Source organism: Phascolarctos cinereus, unplaced genomic scaffold (genome assembly GCF_003287225.1).
Source record: "Phascolarctos cinereus isolate Bilbo 61053 unplaced genomic scaffold, phaCin_HiC Scaffold_4;HRSCAF=312, whole genome shotgun sequence".
NCBI classification, from domain to species: domain Eukaryota; kingdom Metazoa; phylum Chordata; class Mammalia; order Diprotodontia; family Phascolarctidae; genus Phascolarctos; species Phascolarctos cinereus.
Genome location: NW_027555847.1, coordinates 127,673,351 through 127,697,267, shown reverse-complemented (window position 1 = coordinate 127,697,267; position 23,917 = coordinate 127,673,351). Strand labels below are relative to the sequence as shown.

The window sequence follows — 23,917 nt, the reverse complement described above, 5'->3', positions numbered from 1 at the left end:
GAAGGTAAACATGCTGCAGTGTCTTGGGAATTCACTTGATTTTAATGCTATTAAAAGCTTAAAAGCTTTGAGGAAAGCTGTTCCTCAAAGGTATGTTTAATATCTGGTGTGATATAAGTGTAGTTTCATGTGATTTCATGATGAAGAATTAAAGATGTTTCAAAATCTTGGGAATTCAATGCTAAATCATGTGCAAGTGATTATAACAAAAGGAGAACATTAGAGATTTTTTGTTTATTTTTTAAAAATTCAATTTTATTTTATTTTTGCCTCTAATTTCCTACCTTTACCCCCTCCCACACCTGTCCATAAAACCATTACACATATGAAGTCATGGTTCAAAATAATTTTAAAGGAAATAGTATGAAATTTAGTATAATACTATCATTTAATTATATTTATTTAGTTCTTTTAACACAAATTAATTGATTTCTATTTATTTAAACCATCCTACGTATTCATTAATAAAGAGGTTTACTTAAAATTCTTTTTAGCCACCTAGAAAAGGAATTTATATACCTTAATTAGCTTAAGGATATTTGATTATTTTACACTTCTCCTTGTCTTTCTGAAATGCCATTTATCTGTGTGACTGAATTATTTCAATGATTATTTTACAGGTGGATTATAATGTGTCAGTGCTCACAAAAAGTGACCCAACTTTGGTGTTTTTCTTTCTATTATGTTTTGCCATAGCTACCATCTCCTTCAGCTTTATGATTAGTGTGTTCTTCAGTAAAGGTGAGTTAAAGGAATTTTATCTGGGAATTGCTTAATTTTTCACACAGATTTAGCAGGAGTGGGTTTTTTTTTTAAGCCTTCCTATTGAGCATCACTGCCACCCTACAACTTTCAAAAGTTCTCATGGAGAACAGAGATTCTTAGGGATTATTCGGAGTCAATTATTTATTCTCATGAGTTACTGTTTTAATTTATTTGAGGAATTAGAGGAAAATAATTTAAAAATCTTTTTGCAGGACCCTTTGAAAATTAATAGTACGGTGCTTTTTGGGTCATATTTCCATGTGGCATCCCTTTTTAGCTTCCTTCCAACTCATAATGACAGACTGGGTTCCATGAAAGACTATTACCCAGGTATAATCACTGTGGATTCTCATTCCCAAAAACATATCTCACAAGCTCCCACAAATGCACCAAGCTTGAATAGTCAGGCAGATGACACACACTAAGCTCAAAAGCAAAGTCATTCACTGAAATTCTTTGCAAGAACTGTAGCTACGAAGCCTGCATCCCACAACTTCCTGAGAAAAAAAATAAGCAATAAAATCTGGAACCTATTCTCCTAAAAACACGTGGTGTCTCTGGGAGTTGAAGACACCCACAGGAAACACATAGCCCAGATACCTCAGTCCTCTGGTATCATAGGGCTCCAGGTTTTTCTCTTCTTGTGTCATAATGCTGCTTGTCCTGGATACAATATCAAGTTTCTCATCTGCTGCTAAATGTTCCTCAACTCATTTATCTCCTCAGTTCTGCTGCCCCGAATCACTGGGCTTGCTCCTTGCTAGGTGTGTTGACTTCTGCCTAGGTAATAGCTTCAAGACATCATATTTGATGTGTGTATGTGAGAGAGAGGGTGGAGGATGAGATGGAGAGAGAATTCTCCTATTCCCCATGAAATGAGTAATTCCTTCTCAAGAACGTGAGTTCTTTTTTTATAGTGAACTCTCTTGTTCACTGACTAGCTGCCCTTTAAGTTCATTTAAGAAATTGGCATTTCATAAAGGGATAATGAAGTATAAATATTTCTTTATATACTTTGTTCAGTCAGTCAGTCAACAAACATTTATTAAATCTATGTGCTGGGCACTGTTTAAGATCTTAACACTTTATTTTCTTTTTTAAAATTCCCCTTACATTTTATAATTCATCAATTGGGCTGAGGGAAAACAAATTCACCAAGGACTTCTTGATCAGTTCCCCAAAATTACACTCTCTCACCATTTAAATATTTGCCATCCCTGGCAAATCAGCCACAGTGGTCTTGTCCATATTCCCAATTTTGGATAGTTCTCTAGTAACTTGGAGATACTCAACGTTGACCCTTAGAGCTTCTTTTTTCAGTACATTGTACTAGAGTCTCAGCAAACTCCATGTGAGATAGTTCTTAGCTAAGCCAAAAAATAACAGACTTTTCCATCTTCCACAGCCCAGGCTTAAATTAGCTGATGGGCCTGGGATTATAGTCTCTCATATACATGGTTATGCAATTTCAAAGATTGTACATTACCCCCTTGTCTTGGTATTTGCAAAAGTTTGTCTTGACCCAAAACAATTAAAAAGAAAGTAGAGCTTCCCCACTTACAGGGAAAGTCCTATCTCAATAGAACTCTCAACAAATATGAAAGATGACTGCAAGCTACCTCCTCACCTTCATTTGAGAAACCAAATTATACTAGTTCAAAATTTCTTTGGATTCTTGCAACACATAAGGTACCTTAAATTTCTCTCATGGATCCCTGCAACACAAAAGGAGACTCTAAATGGGGGTGGACTAGCTTAACAAATTTTTAAAAACTCAGAAAAACCCAAAAGTTGGGTGGAATTCTAAAAAGAGATCAAGCAATAGAGAGCAGCTAAGATGGTAAAGTAGGAGAAAGAATACAGTCTACCTCCTCCTAATGATTATTCCACAAAGACCTACAGTGGGTACAGTGGGTCTTGATAGGAAAATCCATTTTTCTAGGCCAACTTGACATAGAGATACAGAGGTTTGCAGACACTAGGAATGGAGTCTAGCCATCAGGTCTCTATGCAGAGTCTTAAAGTGTGGGAACTGAACTGTGCCCTACCACTATGCATTAGGACAGTTCAGCACAGCAGAGCCTAACACTGTGTTGAGAGCAGGAATAGATGCCGACTGAGGACACTATTGCTCATATCCCAGATATGAGCCACAGATCCAGTGTGGGCTGAGAAGGTGCTATGCACTTATAAATGGTAGAGCAGGTTAAGGAGTTATAGTGGACTGTGACTGTACTACACAAAGAAAATGAAGTAAGCAGCATCTGTATGTGGGAGCAGAGAGTTTCTTAGATCTAGCTCCTAGCTCATTCTGTGGTCAGCATCCAAATAACCTGGCAGTGTGGTGGATGAAAGATGAAATGACTGAGGAAACAAAGGTTCAAGCTTCCAGACATATTGATTTATTAAGCTGTGCATGCCATTTGCCCAAGAAACCAGGACTTGCCACCTTCCTCAGCTTTGGCACTGGACCTCCAAATATAGGAGGAGACAGATTTTTATACATTAAAAACAATTAAATAAGGCCAATTGATTAAAAGAAAACAATTAATCAAGATACAATATTAGGTAATTTGATTTCTAATTGGAAGAAAGATTAAGGACTTTCCAAGTTGAGAGGAGGAGAATGAACAGGTGCAATTCCCTGAAATCAGAAAAAGAGGAATCCCACTCCCCTCAAGTGTCTGTAAACAATGAAAGGAAGGTGGAAACAATAACTGATTGATCAGATGAAGCTAGTTTTCAGATAAGACATATGGATTGCTGGAGATATACAATTGTGAGAAAACTCCTTGCATCTGGTCAGCGTAACTTAGGTCTTTAGTTGAAGGTATCTAAGCTGCAGGTAGATGTGGGCCAGCTTCCCAGCCATGGAAGGGCTCTGTTCAGACAGTGCCCTCACAATTCCCACAATTGAACCAAGTTTTCTCACATGAAAGAAATTGAACTAGACTCATAATTGAATAGAAAGGGAACTGAGCTAGCTCTAGAATTGAGTCATAAGGTGGAGTCAGTATGGTTCACTCAATTCTAAACACCATTTGCTTCTCCAATCCCCTCAATTCCCTCAACAGGGTAGCTGTTGCTCTATCCCTACAGAGCCTTCCAGCTAGCTGGTGATAACTGGGTCTAGTACAGGGGTAGGGAACCTGCAGTCTTGAGGCCACATGCGGCCCTCTAGGTCATTGGGTGCAGCCTTTTGACTGAGTCCAAGTTTTACAGAAAAAATCCTTTTATTAAGGGGCCACATACTGCCTTGAGGTCACAGGTTCCCCATCCCTGACTAGTAGGAGTCTGCTAGAGTTCTAGGGGCAAGCTCAGGAGCTTGCAAAATGCAGATGAGAAGGTAGTGGTCTTATCACCCTGGATCAAACTATTTTGGGTGTACTAAAAGCCCAGAAAGAAATATGATCCATTTTGTTTGGTTATGTTTTTTCAGATGACAATATCCAAAGCTTGTACCAAAACAGTCTTTAGGGGGAAAATTACATCTCAACACTTCCCATCAGCAAAAGAGAAAGAAAACAACAAATTTAAAAGCCACAACCAAGTACAAAAGTATAAAGTTTCAGTATCAAAGAAGATAAATAGAATTGCACATAAACATTTCATTAAGCTGATAAAACTAAGAGTTAGTTTTTAAAAGAAGCTAATGGATTAGGTAAATTATTTTTATCTGATTTTTTTAAAAGTGAGGAAAACAAAATTGCCACTCTAAAAAAAGAAACTACAACAAGTGAAAAAAAGAAAAATCATTAGAAAGTATTTTGCCCAATTATATAACAAAACTAATGAGTTAAGATAAATTTTATATGTATGCATATATATGTAGATGAATAGAACAAGAAATAGAGAATTTATTTTAAATTTTTAAAAATTTTTAGTTCTGAATTCTTTATCTCTCTGTAGCCCTTCCCCAACCCTTTGAGAAACTAAGAGATATGATCCTCATTATACATATGAAGTCATATAAAATATATTACCACATTAGCCATATTGCAAAAAAAAAAAAAGCAAGAAAAATAAAATGAAAAAAGTGTGCTTCAATCTGAATTCAGAGTTCATTAGTTCTCTTGTGGAGATGGAGAGCATATTCAGCATGAGGCCTTTGGAACTGTGGGTCTTTATGTTGATTGGAATAGCTAAGTCTTTCAAAGTTGATTGTTATTATCATAGTAACATATTTATAAAAGTTTACTTGAATATACCAGTTATGTGAGATAATAAGATTTTGTACTATTCCTATTCTTTATTCCCTAGTATATTCCTCCCCCCAACTTTTTTTTCCTTCAAGATCATTAAAACATGACAAAACCATTCCCAGATCCTCTTTTCTGCCTTAATTAACTCCATGTATGATTCCTAATGACATTATAGTTTTGAGGGGGCACTTTTATCATCCTCCTACTCCCATTTGGAATGAAAAGACAATATAAGAATGGCTGTAATGTATCTGGGAGTGTTCATTTTGGGGTTTCTTTTATATTTTCACTTTGCTCTCTTTTCTAATGTATCAGGGAAGTTTTCTTTCATGAATTCTTGAAATATGATATCCAGGCTCTTTTTTTTAAAAGCATGACTTTCAGTTAATGTAATGATTCTTAAATGCTCTCTCTTTGATCTGTTTTCCACATTTTCTTTTCTTTTTTTTTTTTTTAGTCCTTTGATTTTGTTTTTACTGTTTCTTGATGAAAGGAATCATTAACATTTTGTCTGGTTCATTCTAATTTTCAAGGAGTCTGTTACTTGAGTAAGGTTTTGTATCTTTTACACTAAGCAGTTAAACTTCTAAGTCTTTCCTATAGAGCTCTCACTTTTTTTTCATTACTTTCATCTAGTGTTTTCATTTCATTTTAACCTAGCAATACCACTTCTAGGTCTGTTCTCCAAATAGATTGAAGAAAGACTAAAAGGAATAGTGTGTGCAAAAATATTTTTAGCACTGCCACTGTCTTTAATATCACTAATGACTCAGATGAAGACATAACCAGTATGCATCTGAAGTTTGTAGGTGGGATAAAATTCAGGGATAGTTATCAAAACTGGAGAAGAGAATAGGAATCTGTAACTATTTTGACAAGCTAATATTATAGAACAAGATAATATGATGGTAAGATAAAGATGGATAAGAATAAATATAAAACCCTATGATAGCCTGTGCATATTATTTGTTGGAAATTATTTGACTTCTTCCTTTTGGTTTTTGTAGCTAACCTAGCAGTTGCCACAGGAGGTATTATCTATTTCTTCTCGTATCTTCCATTCTTCTACATCAGTTTTAACATCTTCCATATGACCTATTATATGAAGCTGGCCTCATACCTCCTTTCAAATGTTGCCATGGCGTTAGGAGTACTGTTCATGATCAGACTGGAAGGAAAAGGTAAGCATGGTTTTTCTCAGTTGTGGTACTCAGACACAGTGGGGATAAAGGTAGTATAAATAATTCTAGCCTTATTTTTTTCCCTCACATAGAACTGTAAGTGCCAAAGCTTTGTCTTTTTTCAGTCAGTGAAAATAAATTTTCTGCATTCAATATATTTAAATGCAACACATTTTAAAACACATTTAGAATGTAATTAGTTCAGTAAATTCTTTTTCATCTTTAATGCATTTTAGTCCATATAAATCCTCCCATTAAATAAGCGTTTAGTGAGTGGCTACCATCTCTCCCTGACTTCAAGCAGTTTATAGGTTATTTGGAGATGTGAGACTAACACTTATGAAACAATTAGGACATACATAGGAGCTAAACTATGTGGTACATATTATATATTATAAGAACTATAGGAATTCAGAGATGTTAGAGAGAAATATCAACTGGAATATTTTTTGACTTTGTTGAGAAGATTGACCTGAATTGGGCCTTAATTTGTAAGATTCGTCTAGGAACAGAGAGGGCATTTGAAGGTATAGAAGACATGTGTGAAATCATGGAAGTGGAAAAGAGAATGTACCTAAAAAGTGAGTAGATTAGGTTAATTTGAGTGCAAGGTGCATTCTGGAGATTAATGAGAAATAAGTGGATAAATAAGGTCATCCTAGATTATGGAGGACCTTTTAAATTAATCTGAAAAATTTGCATTTGATTCAGGAAGCAATTGTGAACATTGTAGGTTTTTGAAGAAAGGAGTGTCTTGATGTAAATGATCTTAAAAGGTAAATAATCTAGAGGTGGTACAGAGTCTAGATTAGGGGGGAAAGTCAGAGAAATTAGTTTAGAAAATTGTCTTGGAAATCCAGACATGAGGTAATGAGTAGCTGGACCAAAATAGTGCTGTTAGGAATCAAGAGGAATACATTATTTATTAGAAAGTATATTCCCCAAGCCCCTCCAAATACCTGTAAAAAATAACTCTAAACAAATTCTAGAGCAGCAGAACCCACAAAAAGACAGAATGAAACAAATTCCCAGCCCAAGATAACCTAGATGGTTGATTGAAAAGGTCTGTTGTGCCATGCTGGGAGAGGAGCACAGTTCAGCATGGGCCACACAGGCAAAGACCAGGCCTCAGCAAACCTGGAGCAGGCCTCAGGGGACTGAATCAAGGAGAGCTATGGTGGTTTCCAGACTTCTCAACTCACAAACATCAAAGACAGCTTAGAAGGTCAGTAGGAAAGGTCTGTTGAATTACAGTGAGAGAGGAGCTCAATACGGCCCCAGTCCCAGTGAAGCCCTAGGAGGTGGCTGCTTCTGGAACTCTCGACCTACAGATGGAGGGGGAATCAAGCGGCTGATCAGAGAGGGATTTCAGGGATCTCTTTGCTGATGGTGGTGCAGGATTCTCTTACTTTGCCTGTGCTTGGATCTGAATCACAATCCTGGGTAGAGGTCCTGGGGCGAGGAGGAGCATTTGCGTGGTAGAGCTTGTGGCGGCAGTGTAGAAAGAATCCCTCTCACAGTTCCAAGGCAGAAAAGAGTGCTTATGGTCACTCATAGACCAGAACACAGGCCAGGAAAGGAGTAAACACCTCATCCTTGATCGTATCACCTTGGAAGAATGAAAATTTATAGATCCCTGAAAGTATCTCTGAAAACAGCTGCACAAAACCCCTGAAATTGGGACTCCAATTTCCACACTGGAAACGGACCCCTACCTTAACAAACAGTTATAACTCAAGTAATTGGCTGAGAACATGAGCAAATAGTGCAAAAAAGTCAGACCATAGAATCATACTTTGGGGACAAAGAAGATCAAAACATACAACCAGAAGAAGACACCAAAGTCAAAGCTCCTATATCCAAAGCCTCCAAGAAAAATATGAATAGGTCCCAGGCCATGGAAGGGCTCAAAAAGGATTTTGAGAAACAAGTAAGAGAGGTAAAGGAAAAACTGGGAAGAGAAATGAGAGTGATGCAAGAAAATAATGAAAAACAAGTCAGCTTACTAAAGGAGACCCCCCAAAAAAACTGAAAAAAATAACATCTTAAAAAATAGCCTAACCCAAATGGCAAAAGAGGTGCAAAAAGCCAGTGAGGAGAAGAATGCCTTAAAAAGCAGAATTGGCCAAATGGAAAAGGAAGTCCAAAAGCTCACTGAAGAAAATAATTCCTTAAAAATTAGAATGGAGCAAATGGAAGCTAATGACTTTATGAGAAATCAAGAAACTATAAAACAAAACCAAAAGAACAAAAAAAATAGAAGACAGTGTGAAACATCTCATTGGAAAAACAACTGACCTGGAAAATAGATCCAGGAGAGATAATTTAAAAATTATTTGGACTACCTGAAAGCCATGATCAGAAACAGAATTTAGACATCGTATTTCAAGAAATTATTAAGGAAAACTGCCCTGATATTCTAGAACCAGAGAGTAAAAAGAATTGAAAGAATCCACCCCCTTAAAGAGATCCCCAGAGGATAACTCCTAGGAATATTGTAGCTAAATTCCAGAGTTCCCAGGTCAAGGAGAAAATATTGTAAGCAGCCAGTAAGAAACAATTCAAGTATTGTGAAAAACCAATCAGGATAACACAGGATTTAGCATCTTCTATGTTAAGGGACTGGAGGGCTTGAAATATAATATTTTGGAGGTCAAAAGAGATAGCATTACAACCAAGAATCACTCAAGATATGCAATGGCTTAGGCAATGGAAGCACCTGCCAGGTTGGACATGGTGCCTAAGCCACACCACCACCAGCCCCTCCTGCTGAGACCCATCACAGCTGCCAGTGCCCCCGACCCACCATAACTACGTGACCACAAGGCCATACTAGAAAATGCGGACGTGTTGGAGGAGATGCAGCAGGCTTCTGTGGAGTGTGCTACCCAGGCCCTGGAGAAGTACAACATAGAGAAGGACATAACAGCCTATATCAAGAAGGAGTTTGACAAGAAGTACAACCCCACCTGGCACTGCATCATGGGGAGGAACTTCAGCAGCTACATGAAGCACGAGACAAAGCACTTCATTTACTTCTACCTGGGCCAGGTCGCTATCCTCCTCTTCAAGTCTGGTTAGAGCATGGCCTCTGTCTTCTGCCCCAAAAGCCATCCAGATCACAAGGACTGCAGCCTAAATTCCAAATACCAGAGACTGAACTATCTTCAGCGTTGCCATGGGAACACCTCCAGCTTTAAGCCTTTATTGTGTTGTTGTTGTACAGGGCATCGTGTGTATTAGTTTGTTATGGTTATAAAACAATTAGCAAAACACCAAAAAAAAAAAAAAAAGAAGAAGAAGAAAGAAAAAAGAATCACCTACCCAGGAAAACTGAGCATAATCCTTCAGGGGAAAAAATGGAAATTCAATGAAATAGAGGACTCTCAAGCATTCTTTATTCAGACCAGAGCTGAATAGAAAATTTGACTTTCAAATACAAGACTCAAGAGAAACATGAAAAGGTAAACAGGAAAGAGAAATCATAAGGGAGTTATTGAAATTGAACTGTTTACATTCCTACATGGAAAAATGATATTTGTAACCATGAGACCTTTCTGTGTATTAGGGTAGTTGGAGGGAATATATATATATATATATGTATATATATATATATATATACATATATATGTATATATATATACATATATATATATATATATACACACACACATATGTATATATATATATATATATGTATATAGACAGAGGGCACAGGTTGAGTTGAATATGAAGGGATGATATCTAAAAAATAAAATTAAAGGGTGAGAGAGGATTGTACTGGGAGAAGAAGAAAGGGAGAGGTAGAATAGAATAAATTATGCCCCATAAAAGGGGGAAGAAAAAGCTTTTACTGTGGAGGGAAAGAGGAGGGGAGGTAAGAGAGAATGAATGAATCTTACTCTCATCAGATTTGGCTTAAGGAAGGAATAACATACACACTCAATTGGATATGGAAAGGTGTCTTACCCTACAGGAAAATAGGGGGGAAAGGGAGGGGGGATGATTTGGGGAGAGGGTAATCAGAAGCAAACACTTTAGAGGAGGGACAGGGTCAAAGGAGAGAATAGAATAAATGGGGGTGGGATAGGATGAAGGGAAACACAGTTTTTCACAACATGACTGTTAAGGAAGTGTTCTGCATGACCACATATGTATAACCTGTATCAAGTTGCTTGCCTTCTCAACGAGGGTGGGAGGGTGGGCAAGGAGGAAGGGAGAGAAATTGGAACCCAAAGTTTTAAAAACAAGTGTTAAAAGTTGTTTTTATATGCAACTGGGAAATAAGACATACAGGCAATGGGGTATAGAAATCTATCCTCCCCTGCAGAAAAATAGAAGGGAAAAAGGATAAGGGAAGGGGGGAGTGATAGAAGGGAGGGCAGATCAGGGGAAGGGGTATTCAGAATACATGCCATCTTGGGGTGGGGGGAGGAGAGAGATGGGGAGAAAATTTGGAACTCAAAATCTTGTGGAAGTGAATATTGGAAATGAAAAATAAATTAATTATTTAAAAAGTTTTTTATTGATTTCTTCCCTTTGGCTTTGCAGCCAATGTAAAAATTGCCATAGCTAGATGGTACAAATGGGTAAGAGTGCTGGATCTGGAGTCAGAAAAACCTGAGTTCATATCCTCCCTCAATGCTTGGTAGCTGCTTGATGCTGGACAAGTCACTTAATCTCTCACAGATTCAGTTTCCTTCACTGTAAAATGGAAATTATTATAGCACCTTTCTCATAGGGCTGTGAGGATGAAATGAAACATTTACAGCACTTTGTAGAACCTTAAGACACTATATAAATACAACAAAGTTCTGATATTTTTAATTTTTTTCTTTTTATTATTAACCTGAGAATCATGAACAAACTTTTGAATATTTCCATGTACAAAGAACAAAAAAGAAGACTGAATGCCAACACATGTATGGTTTACTTAAGTATATATTCAATTTAGTGCAGAAATAACAAGATTGCCTTGTTTATGTCCCTTCTCAGCTTTTTTCTTTTTTATCAGAGTTGTGGGTTGTTGTTTTTTTTAATTTTTTGGGGCAGCTAGGTGAATCAGTGGATAGAGCACTGGCCCTGGAGTCAGGAGGACCTGAATTCAAATCTGGCCTCAGACACATAACACTCACTAGCTGTGTGACCCTGGGCAAGTCATTTAACCCCAATTTCCCTCACCCCCCAAAAATTTAGTATGTTATTTTCCCCAATTACATGTAAAAACAATTTTTAACATTTGTTTTTAAAACTTTGAGTTCCAAATTCTCTCCTTTCCTCCCTCCCCACCCACACCCCCCATTGAGAAGGCAAGCAATTTGATATAGGTTATACATGTGTAGTCATGCAAAACATTTCTATCATAGTCATATTGTGAAAGAAAACATAGACAAAAAAAATCTCAAGAAAAATTTAAAAAGTGTGCTTCAATATTAGCTAGCATTTATGTAGCACTTTTAAGTTTTGCAAAGTGTTTTACATATTTATCTCACTCAATTCTCTCTATTAACATAATTATATAATTTTTGGTTTTTTGTTATTACTATAGTCTATTGTGTTTAGTTTTTTTTTAATATTGAAATAACCTTGGGTTCCTTGTATAAATCCAAACTAGTCAGAGTATATGATCTTGTAGATAAGTTGCCATGAAATCTTTTCCAACATTTTATTTAACACTTTTCATCAATATTAATTAGGGATATTGTTCTATGGTCTTCTTTTTCTCTTTTTTTTAACTTTCTTTCCTTAGATATCAAGATCATATATGTATTATAGAACAAGTTTGGTAGGATTCCTTCTTTTCCTATTTTTACAAACACTTACTATATGATTTTGGAATTCATTGTTCTTTATTTGATAAAATGTAAATCTGTATTGGTCAGATTTATTTTTTTTTCCTTTTGGGAATTAGTGTGATTGCATTTTAAAGATTCTCCCCTGTTCAAGAATGCTTGAAAATAATCACTAAACATTTATTTAGTGTATAATACATGCTATTCTATTTAAGGCACATTTTCCCTCCATGGCTGAAGGGCATGGTTTTGAAGTATGGAAGTCAGGAACAGGGCTGTGGATGTAATAAAGGGCAGTCTGGTCCCCTTCCCAAATTGTCGGCACCAGGAGGAACTTACCAATGAGTGAAGGGGGTGGACCTCACAGAGAGTACCTTTCAAGAGCACTTTTAGTCATTGTGATGAGGTCAGAAGCCATATTGCAAAGGGTTAAGTAGAGAGTGAAAGGAGAGGAAGTAGAGACAGTGAGCATAAAAGGGATGGGAAAGGGCTTGAGGTGATGGTACAGTCTAGTAAGGAAATTTCAATAATGGGAGAGTCTTGGCCATATTGAATGAGCTAAGGAAGGAAGCAGTAGATTGGAAGAGATTGAAGATTTGGAAAGGGAATGATTTAAGTTACAAACTGCTAGAGGAGGGAAGGAATGGGATCCAAGGACACATGTGAATGAACCAGCTGAAGGCTTAGGGAAAGGAGAGTAAGCATTGATTCCAAGAGTTTTGAGGTGAAAAGAGGAGATACCTCAGCTGGTAGTAGAGATTTTTGAGGCAGGTGACTTTTTAGGCCCTTAGTCTATGAAGTACATACCTGATGGTCAACAGCATGAGCACCATGGTACATGGAAGAGAGACCTAGGCCAGTAATGGGCACTAGAGCCATGGCCCCTGCTAATCTTAAAGTGGGACAGGAGAAGAGGAATCAGAGTTAAAGAGGAAGAAGGCCAGGGAGACAGAAGTAAAGAGTATGGAAGGGTAGCCAGCCTAGGTACCTTTGTATCCCTTGTTAGTATGACTTCAGTGACAAAAAAGCATTCTTGATCTTCCACCCCCCCAAAAATTGCAAAACACAAACCAGGTTCCATGTTTGGTTGTTATGTATTAAAACAATTCCTTTAACAGGAAACAAAGGCTTTTATTTGGTGATTAGAAAATGAAAGTTCTTCAAATTCAAGTACCTGTGACCTTTGCTCATTACTATCAGTGAATTTCAGTATAAATTCCTGTTTTGATAGGGAAAAAAGGAAGTCACTGGGACCTGACTGAAATAAGGGGAAAGGCAAAGAAGGATGTAACTAAGTAGAAATAGGAATAAAATTAGGAGGCTGCATATTGTATGTAAAAGATTGATCTGGGGGCAGCTAGATGGCACAGTGGGTAGAGCACTGGCCTTGGAGTCAGGAGGACCTGAGTTCAAATCCAGCCTCAGACACATAACACTCACTAGGTGTGTGACTCTGGGCAAGTCACTTAACCCCAATTGCCTCATAAAAAAAATATATTGATATGCCTGGTAGGACTAGAGGAATACATCTAATTTCCTTATTAGAGTGAACAAAGTGTTCCTTGAAGAAGTAAAACTGAGAGGAAAACAAAGAAGGAAAAACTCAAGATAAGCAATAACTTGTATCTGTGTCAAGAAAGGGTAGAGAAGAACATAATACAGATTAGTAAGGGAAGAACCACTGAACCATTTCAGCTATGTAATAATTTTGAAACTCTTTGAAAGAGGGTAGAATTATACTTTTTGAGGAAGAAGCGGCATCTTATACTGCACAGAATAATGATGTTGTTCTGAGAGAGGGCATCCATTGTTGGCTGCCTAAGACATGTGTAGCTTCTATGTGTTGATGACTCCTTACTTAGGGTTATAAAGGTGAACATTTATCAGCTTGGCATGAACGTGTGGGAATTATGCCATCTTCCTGAGCTGTATATCTGGAAGTCTGATATGCACCTTAGATTTTTGGAAGAGCAGTTTTCAGAATTCTAGAGCAGGAATTATTAGCCTTTTTTCATGTCACAGACCCCTTTGGCAGTCTGTTGGAGCCTATGGAGCCTCCTGCTTAGAACAATATTTTAAAATTCGTGACATAAAATACATTTGATTACAAAGGAAACAAATTATATTAAAATACAGTTATCAGAATGTTTTTAAAAGCAAGTTCATGAATCCTAGATTAAGAACCACTGGCTTAGGAAAAGGATAGGTAGAATAATAGTAGATGAAAATTCTATAGAGAAAGTTAGTCAAAGAAGGATGAGAAGCTCCCAAGAATGAAATTCTGAAGACACTAAGAAAAATAATTTTGATGAAATGGAAAGGGGAAAGTTGTCTGAAGAGACTGATGGTCAACATGGAATTAGACTGAAACACAATGTACTGAAACAATAATGTAAAATGCTTTTTCCAAAGTTACCAATTATCTTTTCATTGCCAGATTTGATGTTCTTTTCTAGGTCTTTATCTTTCTTGACCTCTCTCTATAGCATTTGATACTGTTCAACCTTCTCATGGACACTGTCTCTTCTCAGGGTTTTTGTTATACTGTTCTCTCCTGTTTCTTTTCCTGAAGTCAGGAAGACCTGAGTTCAAATTTGACTTCAGACACTTACTAGCTGTGTGACTCTAGGCAAGTCACTTAGCCTGTGTTTGCCCCAGTTTCCTCATCTGTAAAATAAGGATAATAATATCACCCCTAGGGTTGTTGTGAAGATCAAATGAGATAATAATGTTAAAGAACTTATCACAGTGCCTGGAATATAGTAAGTGCTATGTAAATGTTAGCTATTTATTATCATCATCATAATTTTCTTTCTTTCTGACTTGTCTTTCTTGTTTTCCTTTGCTGAGTCTTCATCCATATTATACCTTGTAACAGTGAATATATCTATGGCACTAGGTTGAGCCCTCTTCTCTTTTCTCTCTATACTTTATTTTGGTGGCCTTATGAGCTTCTGTGGATTTAATTGTTTCTATGTAGACCACCTCTATGAAAAGTCTAAAGGAGAAGAAAGAATAGTAATGAGAAAAAAATATGGTGTACAATAAAGAAAAATTAACCATGAATTATTTAGGTAAACTATTAAAAGTAAAATGGACACTGGACCACAGGCATCGCATGAATCACAGAAATCTTGCAAATTTAATAATTTCATTTAAAGGATAAACAAGTATAAATCAGTTGCTACCACAAGAAGACCAAAAGAACAAACATTTGGCTTATGTGCCAAATGGAGAAAGATGGCTGCCAAAGGCAATACCAGATTAAAATATAAATTTGTATGTAAGATTTTACAAGGAATGATAATGACTGAATATGTGCAATATTGCCTATAAAGCAAAGAAAGTTAGTTAACCTTCCTAGAAGATAACTGTAATCACTTAAATTAGTTTGGCCTAAACAACAGAGAGAAGATCAACAGAGGTAAAATGTATAATTTTGATTACAAGAAATGTTATCTGATTTTAACTGAGCCCTTACTATTATGTGACCAGCTATGTATTTTTCACTGATGAGCTTTCCATCACACTTTCCACAGTGGTCATTCCAAACTGTCTTCTCTCTCCTAAAATCTCTTGGCTCACTTTTTCTCCTCCCTCAGCCAAGGATCTTACCTCCTACTGAACTGAGAAAACAGAAGCCATCCATCCATCACTCTTCTCTACCTCAGAATTACTTTTCACCACCTCCATTATTTTTTCTTTTGTTTCTGTATCTAAAGAAGTGACCGCTTTCCACGTCAAGATCAACTTGTTCAACTCATGCTCTTAGACTATGTCTTCTCTGAGGATGTAATCCCTCAATCATTCCCTATTTCTTATCTTCACTGTTTATTCATTGATTCCTTCCCTATTGCCTACACACCTTACCTGGTCTCCCTTAGCCTTAAATAAAGTTCAGTTGACCTTGCCTTTTCTTCAAGCTATCATTCTGTTTCCTCTCTCTCATAACCAAGCTCCAAGTAACAGATATGTACACTTGTTGTTGCCATTTTTTTTCCTTTTTGCTCACTTCTCAAATCTTTGCAATCTGCCTTCTGCCCTAATCAGTCAATTGAACCTGTTCCAGTGTCAACAATATGTTGTTTTAAAATTTGAATGAGTTTTTGTTGATGTCTTTTTAACTTTACCATAATTTCCCCACTATTTCTTTATCTCCCCCTCCCAAGTCATCTCACATAACGCATAATATTTTTAAAACAAAGAAGAAAAACTGGAAAGTAATCAATATAGCTGACCAATACATACAAAAAAAGTCTAAAAATACATGTAATGTACATCACTTGTGAATCTCCCACTCTGCAAAGGGATGGGGTCGAAGGTCCTCTCATGTGTCTTCTTTCAGCCTTACTTCTTTATATTTTGTAACATTTGCTTTTGGTTTTTTGTAGTTCTTTAAGTGGTTGTAGTCATAAACTGTTTTCTTGACTCTGCTTACTTCACTCTGTATCACTTCATATAGATCTTTTCATGCTTCTCTGTATTTATCATGTTTATCATTTTGACAGCACAGTAATATTCCATTAAATTCACATATATTTTGTTTATCCATTTCTCAATCAGTGGGCATCTACTTTGTTTCCAGTTCTTGGCTATCATAAAAAATGCTGCTGTGAATATTTTGGTATATATGGGGACTTTCTTTTTTTGCATGACTTCCTTACATGTAAGCCCAGTAATGGGCTTTCACAGTCAAAGGGTATGGACATTTTAGTCACTTTATTGGCATAATTTCAGCTTGCTTTCCAGAATGATGGTACTGATTCACAGCTTCACTAACAGTGCATTGGTGTGCCTATCTTCTCATCACCCCTCCAACATTGACTGTTCCGTTTTTCATCATCTTTGCCAATTTGCAGGGTGTAAGGTGAAACCTCAGGGTTGTTTTCATGTGAATTAATCTTATTATTAGTGAATTAAAACATTCTTTCATGATTATGACTAATTTGCACTTCTTCTTTTAAGAACTGTATATTCATATCCTATAACCACCTGTTTTTTGAGGAATGGCTGCAATGATTTCTTAAGTGACAAATCCAATGGTCTTTTCCCAATTCTTATTCTACTTGAACTTTCTGCGTCTTGAAACTTTTGATCATCTCGCCTTCTGAGATGCTTTCTCCTCCCTTTGCTTCTTTGGCTGATTTCTGTAGTATGTCTCATATGTATCTCACCATTATTTCTCATTACCTTTCTCCAGTTACTGTTGTATGAACATCTCCAGAGCTTCTCTTAGGCCTTCTTTTTCTCTCCACACTCTTGATAAGCTCATCAATTCTCATAGGTTTGATTACCAGGTTATTATCTCTAAGCGTGGGACTCAGATCCTTATATCCACCCATAATCTTTCCCCTTCCTTGAATTTTAGTGCTGCATTGTCAGCTTTCTACTGGACATATTTATTTTGTTGTAGGCATCTCAAGGTCAACATGTCCAAAATCAAAATAATTATATTTCCCAGAAACAACATGCCTCCTACAAACCCCTTATTTCTGTCAGGGCGCCACCAGCCTTCCACTTAATTGCATTCAGAACCTTAGCATCATCATTCAGTTTTCCTTCTTCTTTATCCCCTATATCTAATCAGTTCTTAGTCTTGTCAATTCTACCTCCAGAAAAATCTCATATCTGTCCCCTGTATACATACAGACTCTGCCTTGGTCCAGGCTCTTGTCACCTTTCACCTGGACTTCTGCAATGGTTTCCTAATTGGTCTCACTGTTTCCAGGTACTTCCTTCTGAAATCCACCTTCCTAGCAACTGTCAAATTGATATTCTTAAAACATAGGTCTGACCATGTCACTCCCTTATTCAAAAATCTTCATTGGCTCTCTGTTTCTTCTAGGAAAATTAATAGGATAAAATGCAAAATCCGTAGTGTGACATTTGAATCCCTTCCCTATCTGACTTCCATTTTCCCCATCTTACTTCATTTTTTTCCTCTTCATGCCCTCCTCATTTTAGTCAGACTGGCTTGCCATTTCTCCTGTGTGACATCCCACCTTCTTCCTCAGTGCCTTGCCTAGGCACAGGTGGTGCCAAGTATCTGGAATGCCCGCCCTCTTCATCTCCACTTTGTAAATAAGAAATGGCAGACATGCAGGCCAGGAAGAGTGGGGAATCATGTTAAGATGCATTTGGGAAATATTTAACAAATAAATTGAAATACAATAAAACATAGATAATATTAATATGTGGTTTTCTAAGTCAAATGCAGCCCTCAGGGATCCTTGTGTATGGTTTAGTGGCCCCCGTTTCTATTTGAGTTTGTCATTATTGGGGTAGATTGTCCCCCTTCAGTACTCTGCTCAGGCGCTGCCTTCTGGGTACAGCGTTTGCTGATCAGTGCTCACTCACTCTTGAAATTGTTTTGTGTTTACTTTTGTTTATCTGTGTACATGTCGTATTTCCCAGTACCTTGATAGCAGATACTGCTTTGTTTTTGTCTGTATCACCAATATTTTATATACAGAAAGAAATTAATATTTGTTTATTTGAAATGAGGAAACATTAATTCAGGGTTAAAGGCATAGTTATCAACAAAAATGGTAAAGATAATAACAAAGGAATTCCCTCCATAAATAAAGTGCACTCTTTCACAGATTCCCAATCCACCAGTAGAGAGAAGTAGTCAGATAATATGCTTAGGAAAAAGCCATAGCAAAGGAGACACTTGAGAGAGGGAACAAATGTAACATGGTCAAGTCAAGACCTTGAGTCTACTTCCCTGTTGAAACAATTCTCTCCCTCTAAAGTGGTTGCTTGCTGCTTCCCTGCAGTGGTGTTGGTCTAGTAATGCTAATTCTGTTGTGCTGCCGTCTGTGGGTTTCCTCCTGAATTTTAGTTGTTATAAGTATTCTGCCCTGCAGGGGGGTGGTCAAAGCTCTTTTGTTGGATCTTGATCGTACAGGGTTATTTGTAAGTTAGACCCACAGCTAAAACTGGTCAGGCCTGGAGTTTCATTTTAGCAAAATTAGAAAGGTAGAGTAGATCCAGAAAACTTTGTGCTGTGTTCCTGTAATTACATTGAAATTACCACTCCCTCTATATTGGTATTAAAGTCAAGAGTAAAAAGGAACATGAATGAGTTTTCATAGTTGAGCTATTTTTAGATGATTGAGGTTTTCAGGAGAGGTTTCTCAAGAACTAGTTAGCAGGATACATAAGACCCAAAGTCATCCCCAGCAATGTAATGGGGAGCGGGTGGAGAGTTTTTGTTTTTTGCCACATAGTGGAGAAGGCAACCAGGCTGAAAAACAAGAGACATTTGTGTTAGTAGTGCTAGAAATCAGCAGGAGTCCCTTATTATTTGGGCTTTGGGAGTATTAGACTTACCGCAGACTGTTTTAGGGGGTAGTTAACCTAATCATTTGACTTAGAACTAAAAGTAAAGCTCAAGAAAACAAAAAGAACCAATATGAAGATAGGAGAACAATATTGGCTGGGAAATTTAAAATTATAGGGACTTCAGAAACTGTTTTATCAGTCCAACTCCTTTATTTTACAAAACAGAAAACTGATACTTAGAGCAGCACTTTTTGATGTAGTAAAAACTGGAAACAAAGTGGATGCCCTTCATTTGGGGAATGACTAAATAAATTATGGTGTATGAATACAATGGAAAATTATTTTACCATGAGAAAGAAAAAAAGGGGAAGACATATAAAACAAATCAAAGTGAATTGAGAACAGTTTATAACATAACTACATTAATGTAAAGGCAAAAAACTATTGAAAGACTTAAGAACTCTGATCAATACAGTGATCCAGTCAGTATTTCAAAATATTAATGATAGAGCCCTCAGCAGTATTCCATTCAGGGTTTTTTAAAAATGTCTTAGCTGCAAGATTCTGAATGAGAGGCCCAGAATAAGACATAGAATATGTCCTGAAAGTCTTAGTGCAGTTTTAAGCTATTAAAACTTGACGGCTTAAGTTATTAAAACTTAAAACTGAGAGACTTCCAGTTCACATGAGCAACAAGATGGCAGACTAGACATTTTTTCAACCTGTCAAATCTCTCCAAAACAGAAATTATGCTGTAAAGATAAAGCAGCTTAAGTTATTTCCATGGTCTAGGATGCTCAGAAGCTAAAAGAAGGTTTTAAAAAAATCAGACCCAGGAAGTGATGTTCACAGACATAAGTTTACTTAGCACCTTACCTGTAGGAGCAAAAGCGTGCCAGGGGCTGCAACACAGAAGCACCTGAGAAAAATGATTACTTTTCTATTATGTTAATAACTATCACATTAGGATTGAGGTTTTTCCTATTTCCTCATTCAGTGACCAGTCCTTGCAGGTCAGCCAGTCAGTCTCTCAAGGACATTGCCAGTAGTTGAGATTGCCCAAATTCTCTGGCTACATGCTCTGCAATCTTGGGTGGGATCCCACCCAACTAGAAGACCTTATAAACAGAATCTAATCTAGTTGAACTCTTGCCCTTAGGAAGTAAGTCTGTGTCCTTGCAGCTCTGTGGGGCGCCTCCACCCCATTGTGGTCTAGGGTAACTTAGCTTATGAAGGAGAAAACCAACCAATGCGATCTGGGTAGAGGTAGATTCCTTTGTCCAGATTGCTGGAGGTGGCTGAGTCTCATGATCAAGTCACGTTCTGAGCAAGAGGAGTTAAAGACTTTTCATTTGTCTCACACCAGTGCTGTGAAGCTCTGAATTGCCAGTGGCAGGCTAGAGAACTGAGGAGCAGAGGGAATGGGACAGAACACCAGCGCAGGATACTGAGCATGTGGGAAGACTGTGAAGCACTCCGCCAAGCCTGAGGAACAAAGCACATCACCCAGCTGAGGCCAGCTCTGCCCACCCAAAAGTCATTTGGGGAAGAGACCAAGGCTTGTGAATTGGGTCACTGTGAGATCTAGCCTGCAATAAAACTACCATCAGAAGGGAGGGAGCCAGGAAGGAGTGATTAGGAAAATGAGGGAGGGGGGAAGATGGAAAGTACTAAAGACTTCAGGAAGAAGAAATCTCAAAAGACCTTGAACATAAAAAGATAAATCAACAGGAAAAACAGTAACAACAGAAGCAAATAGGACCTCCAGATCAAGTAAATGAGTTCAAATGCATAAATACAGCATAGTAAAGGAAAGTGATCCAACACTTGATGAAACAGAGGACCCTTTGGCATTTGAGGAAAACAGCACCTACAATGTTCTTTTCCTGAGTGGTTTAAAGGAAAAATGAGAATTATGAGAGCAGAGCATGTGTCCTGCATAGCAAAAATAATAAGCAGAATAGAAAAACTTCAATCTGTAATGGCAAGCCTTAACAAGGAAAAAGAGTAGAGAGAACAAAAGATTGGGAATTCACATGTTATAAAAACCCCAGACTCAATTCAGAATTCAGCCCGAGACTGGGCTCGTTGAATTCCCCAAGCAAGAGTTAGCTGGGTAATAACGAAATCACAGTTGTGGAGTAAGAGAAATTCTTGTCAATTCTTGTGAGAACAGGAGCACAGCAAGCAGTTATATAGGATTACTTGGCTTTAACCCTCAACTTGTCCCGACATTCCTGCATATTCCATGCAACATCTGTGTTTGCAATGCAATATCTATTGTTTCTATAGTTTGTGAACCTATCTCCCCCTCATCTTGTTTACATATTTGTGTAAACCAATAAACCAATAAACCAGTCTCCTCCTGTCCTGTTTTCTTATTGATTCTGGGGGAACCAAACTGTTAGCATTTCTCACAATTCCCCCATTTTGTTTTAATAAGGATTTGGTTCCCACACCTTCCCAATTTCCTTATCCTCTAATCTCAACATGATTTCACATTCTTCATCACTGGGGAAAGTCTCGTTGGTACTTTCAATCATCATCCTTATATTGTCAGAGCGTGCCATCTGAACCCCCACCATAGGTCCTACTGGGATAATCTTTAGTGAGGGATGTCTCTATCAATCATTGTACCAGTCCCCTAGTGCATGCAACTATACAACATCCTTCAGCAATTAATACTCCTGAATGGATATAGCCATTCTTTCCATTTGCCAAGCCAGGATTCTAACCATCCCTTTAATCAATTATCTATCCCAGAGTTTTCCTGCCAACTCCTCAGCTAAAGTGATTAAACCTTGCAATGCCTTAGTGATGGCTCTATCTGGGGCTGTGCTGCTGGGCAACATTTCACCAAGGGATTTTGGGGACTTAAAACAATATGGGAGAAGGAAGGAAGAAATTGACCTATGCATTGACAAATTTAAAAGGGGGCAGTCCCCTTATTAACTACAGATACAGAGACCCAAAAGTAACGATAAATTGTCCATTTAAAGCTTAAGAAGTTTCTTCTCATACGGTTGTCCTATACCCTGGACATCATCTGGTGAAGTCTTCTGGTCTAAGTGCTGTTCAAACAGTGTCCAGTAGACTCTCTTCTTGTAGAATCCTCCTTCTTGTGTCTACTTTCCTACAAGATTGAGCTCAACACAGTTTTTAAATTACCTTGCCAATAACCAGGGCAAATAATGAAAATTAACTCAACCCCCATGTCTCTACCATTACAAGATCAAAATCGGAACCTTGGCCAATTGTCATGTTTTAAGAAACTCAAATTAGAAAAATTAGAACCTAGCCTTACTTCTAGTTTTATACCTTGCATTAGTTCATTATTCATTCCTATTCATGTTCCCCCATCAGGAAGATGAGATTCCACTATGAAATTAATAGCAGACTCTGATACATAGTAGTTAATTTAAAACTAGTACATATAAAATACTAAAACAATCCTAACTTCTAGTCATGTACAAATAAATAATCCTTATTTAAAATGGATTCTTTCAAGGCATTTACAAGATAAGTCACAAGCTATTCTTTTAACATTAATTAATTGTAACAAACTGAGACATCTTTAATGTTAACTAAGTATTAACTAAGTAACAGAATAATATCCTGGTTCTACAGTCTCCTGAGCTAATTATCCTCATAATGATGGAGTATGGGCATAAGCCAAGACCTTTGCCCCTTGCCCCCAAAAGAATCTGGCTCCCTTTTGTCTGTGGGCCCCAGAAAACCCTTATGCTTTGCTCAACTGGCCTATTTGGTCAATAAACATCTCCCCCAGCTTGAAGAAGACCTGGGCTGAACTCCTTTCAGGCAGAGCCCTCATGTCGTGACCTTGGGGTCCCAGTACCCCCAAACGCCAGACCTCATCATAACCATTATGAGAAATTAAAGGACCCTGACTTATACAGGCATATACTAGTAACAGATGTCAATACTGAATACTTAATTCTGAAATTCTAGGCCAAATAACTCAATCTTACACTTGCCTCTTGCTATAATAACCACATCCATCTATTGTTTAATAGATTCGATATTTATGCTCACAAAACTTATAAGAATTTGCCATGAAAGAACAGGAACATAACTAAAGTAAGGGAACAGTGCTTCCCTAGATTCATATCAATTCCAGGCAGAAGGTATATAGTAACCAACTGCATTGAGCTGGGCTTAAAGTCTGCCAGGTGTCATAGTGGGGAAATTGAACCAGGAGAATCCTACCTCAGCCATTCAGAAAAGTCATTCTCTCAACCTTCTCATGAGAACACCCTCTTGCAGCTCATAGATGCAGCTCACAAACCTCTTTGCAGGTTGCTGACCTCATGGGTCAGTAGCTCAATCAGTTCCTAGTTAACCACACCTGGAGTTAGAATAATAGTTCAGTAACAGTCCTCAAGGTCTTGGATAGCAGATTCCCCTCATCAGAACTATAGTTTCACATTAATTAGGGAACATCTCCAAAATGAGCTCTAAGTAGTTTGCGTAACTTCCTACATGTGTTCTGGTTCCTAATAACATCCTGAGTAAAATTAAATTTCCATTAAAATCATAAGTTGCTACTCTAAATAGATTTGCCACTCTGTTTCTCAAGCTTATTTATCCCTCTCTAATCATTCTTAATCTGAAAGAATGAGACACTTTCAGGACTCAAATCTTATACATATAAGTTCAAACAATAATTTTA

General features: G+C 37.4%; 1 protein-coding gene and 1 pseudogene across 1 annotated transcript in view; both read left to right on the top strand.

The window, feature by feature from the left end:
- The window catches only part of LOC110221854 (phospholipid-transporting ATPase ABCA3-like), a 227,551-nt gene that overhangs the window by 79,962 nt on the left and 123,672 nt on the right, over nt 1-23,917 (top strand). Inside the window, 2 exon segments of the mRNA XM_078151701.1 lie at nt 621-741; nt 5,975-6,148. Coding sequence (XP_078007827.1) covers nt 621-741; nt 5,975-6,148 — 295 coding nt within the window.
- On the top strand, nt 8,960-9,388 carry LOC110221827 (dynein light chain 1, cytoplasmic pseudogene; annotated as a pseudogene).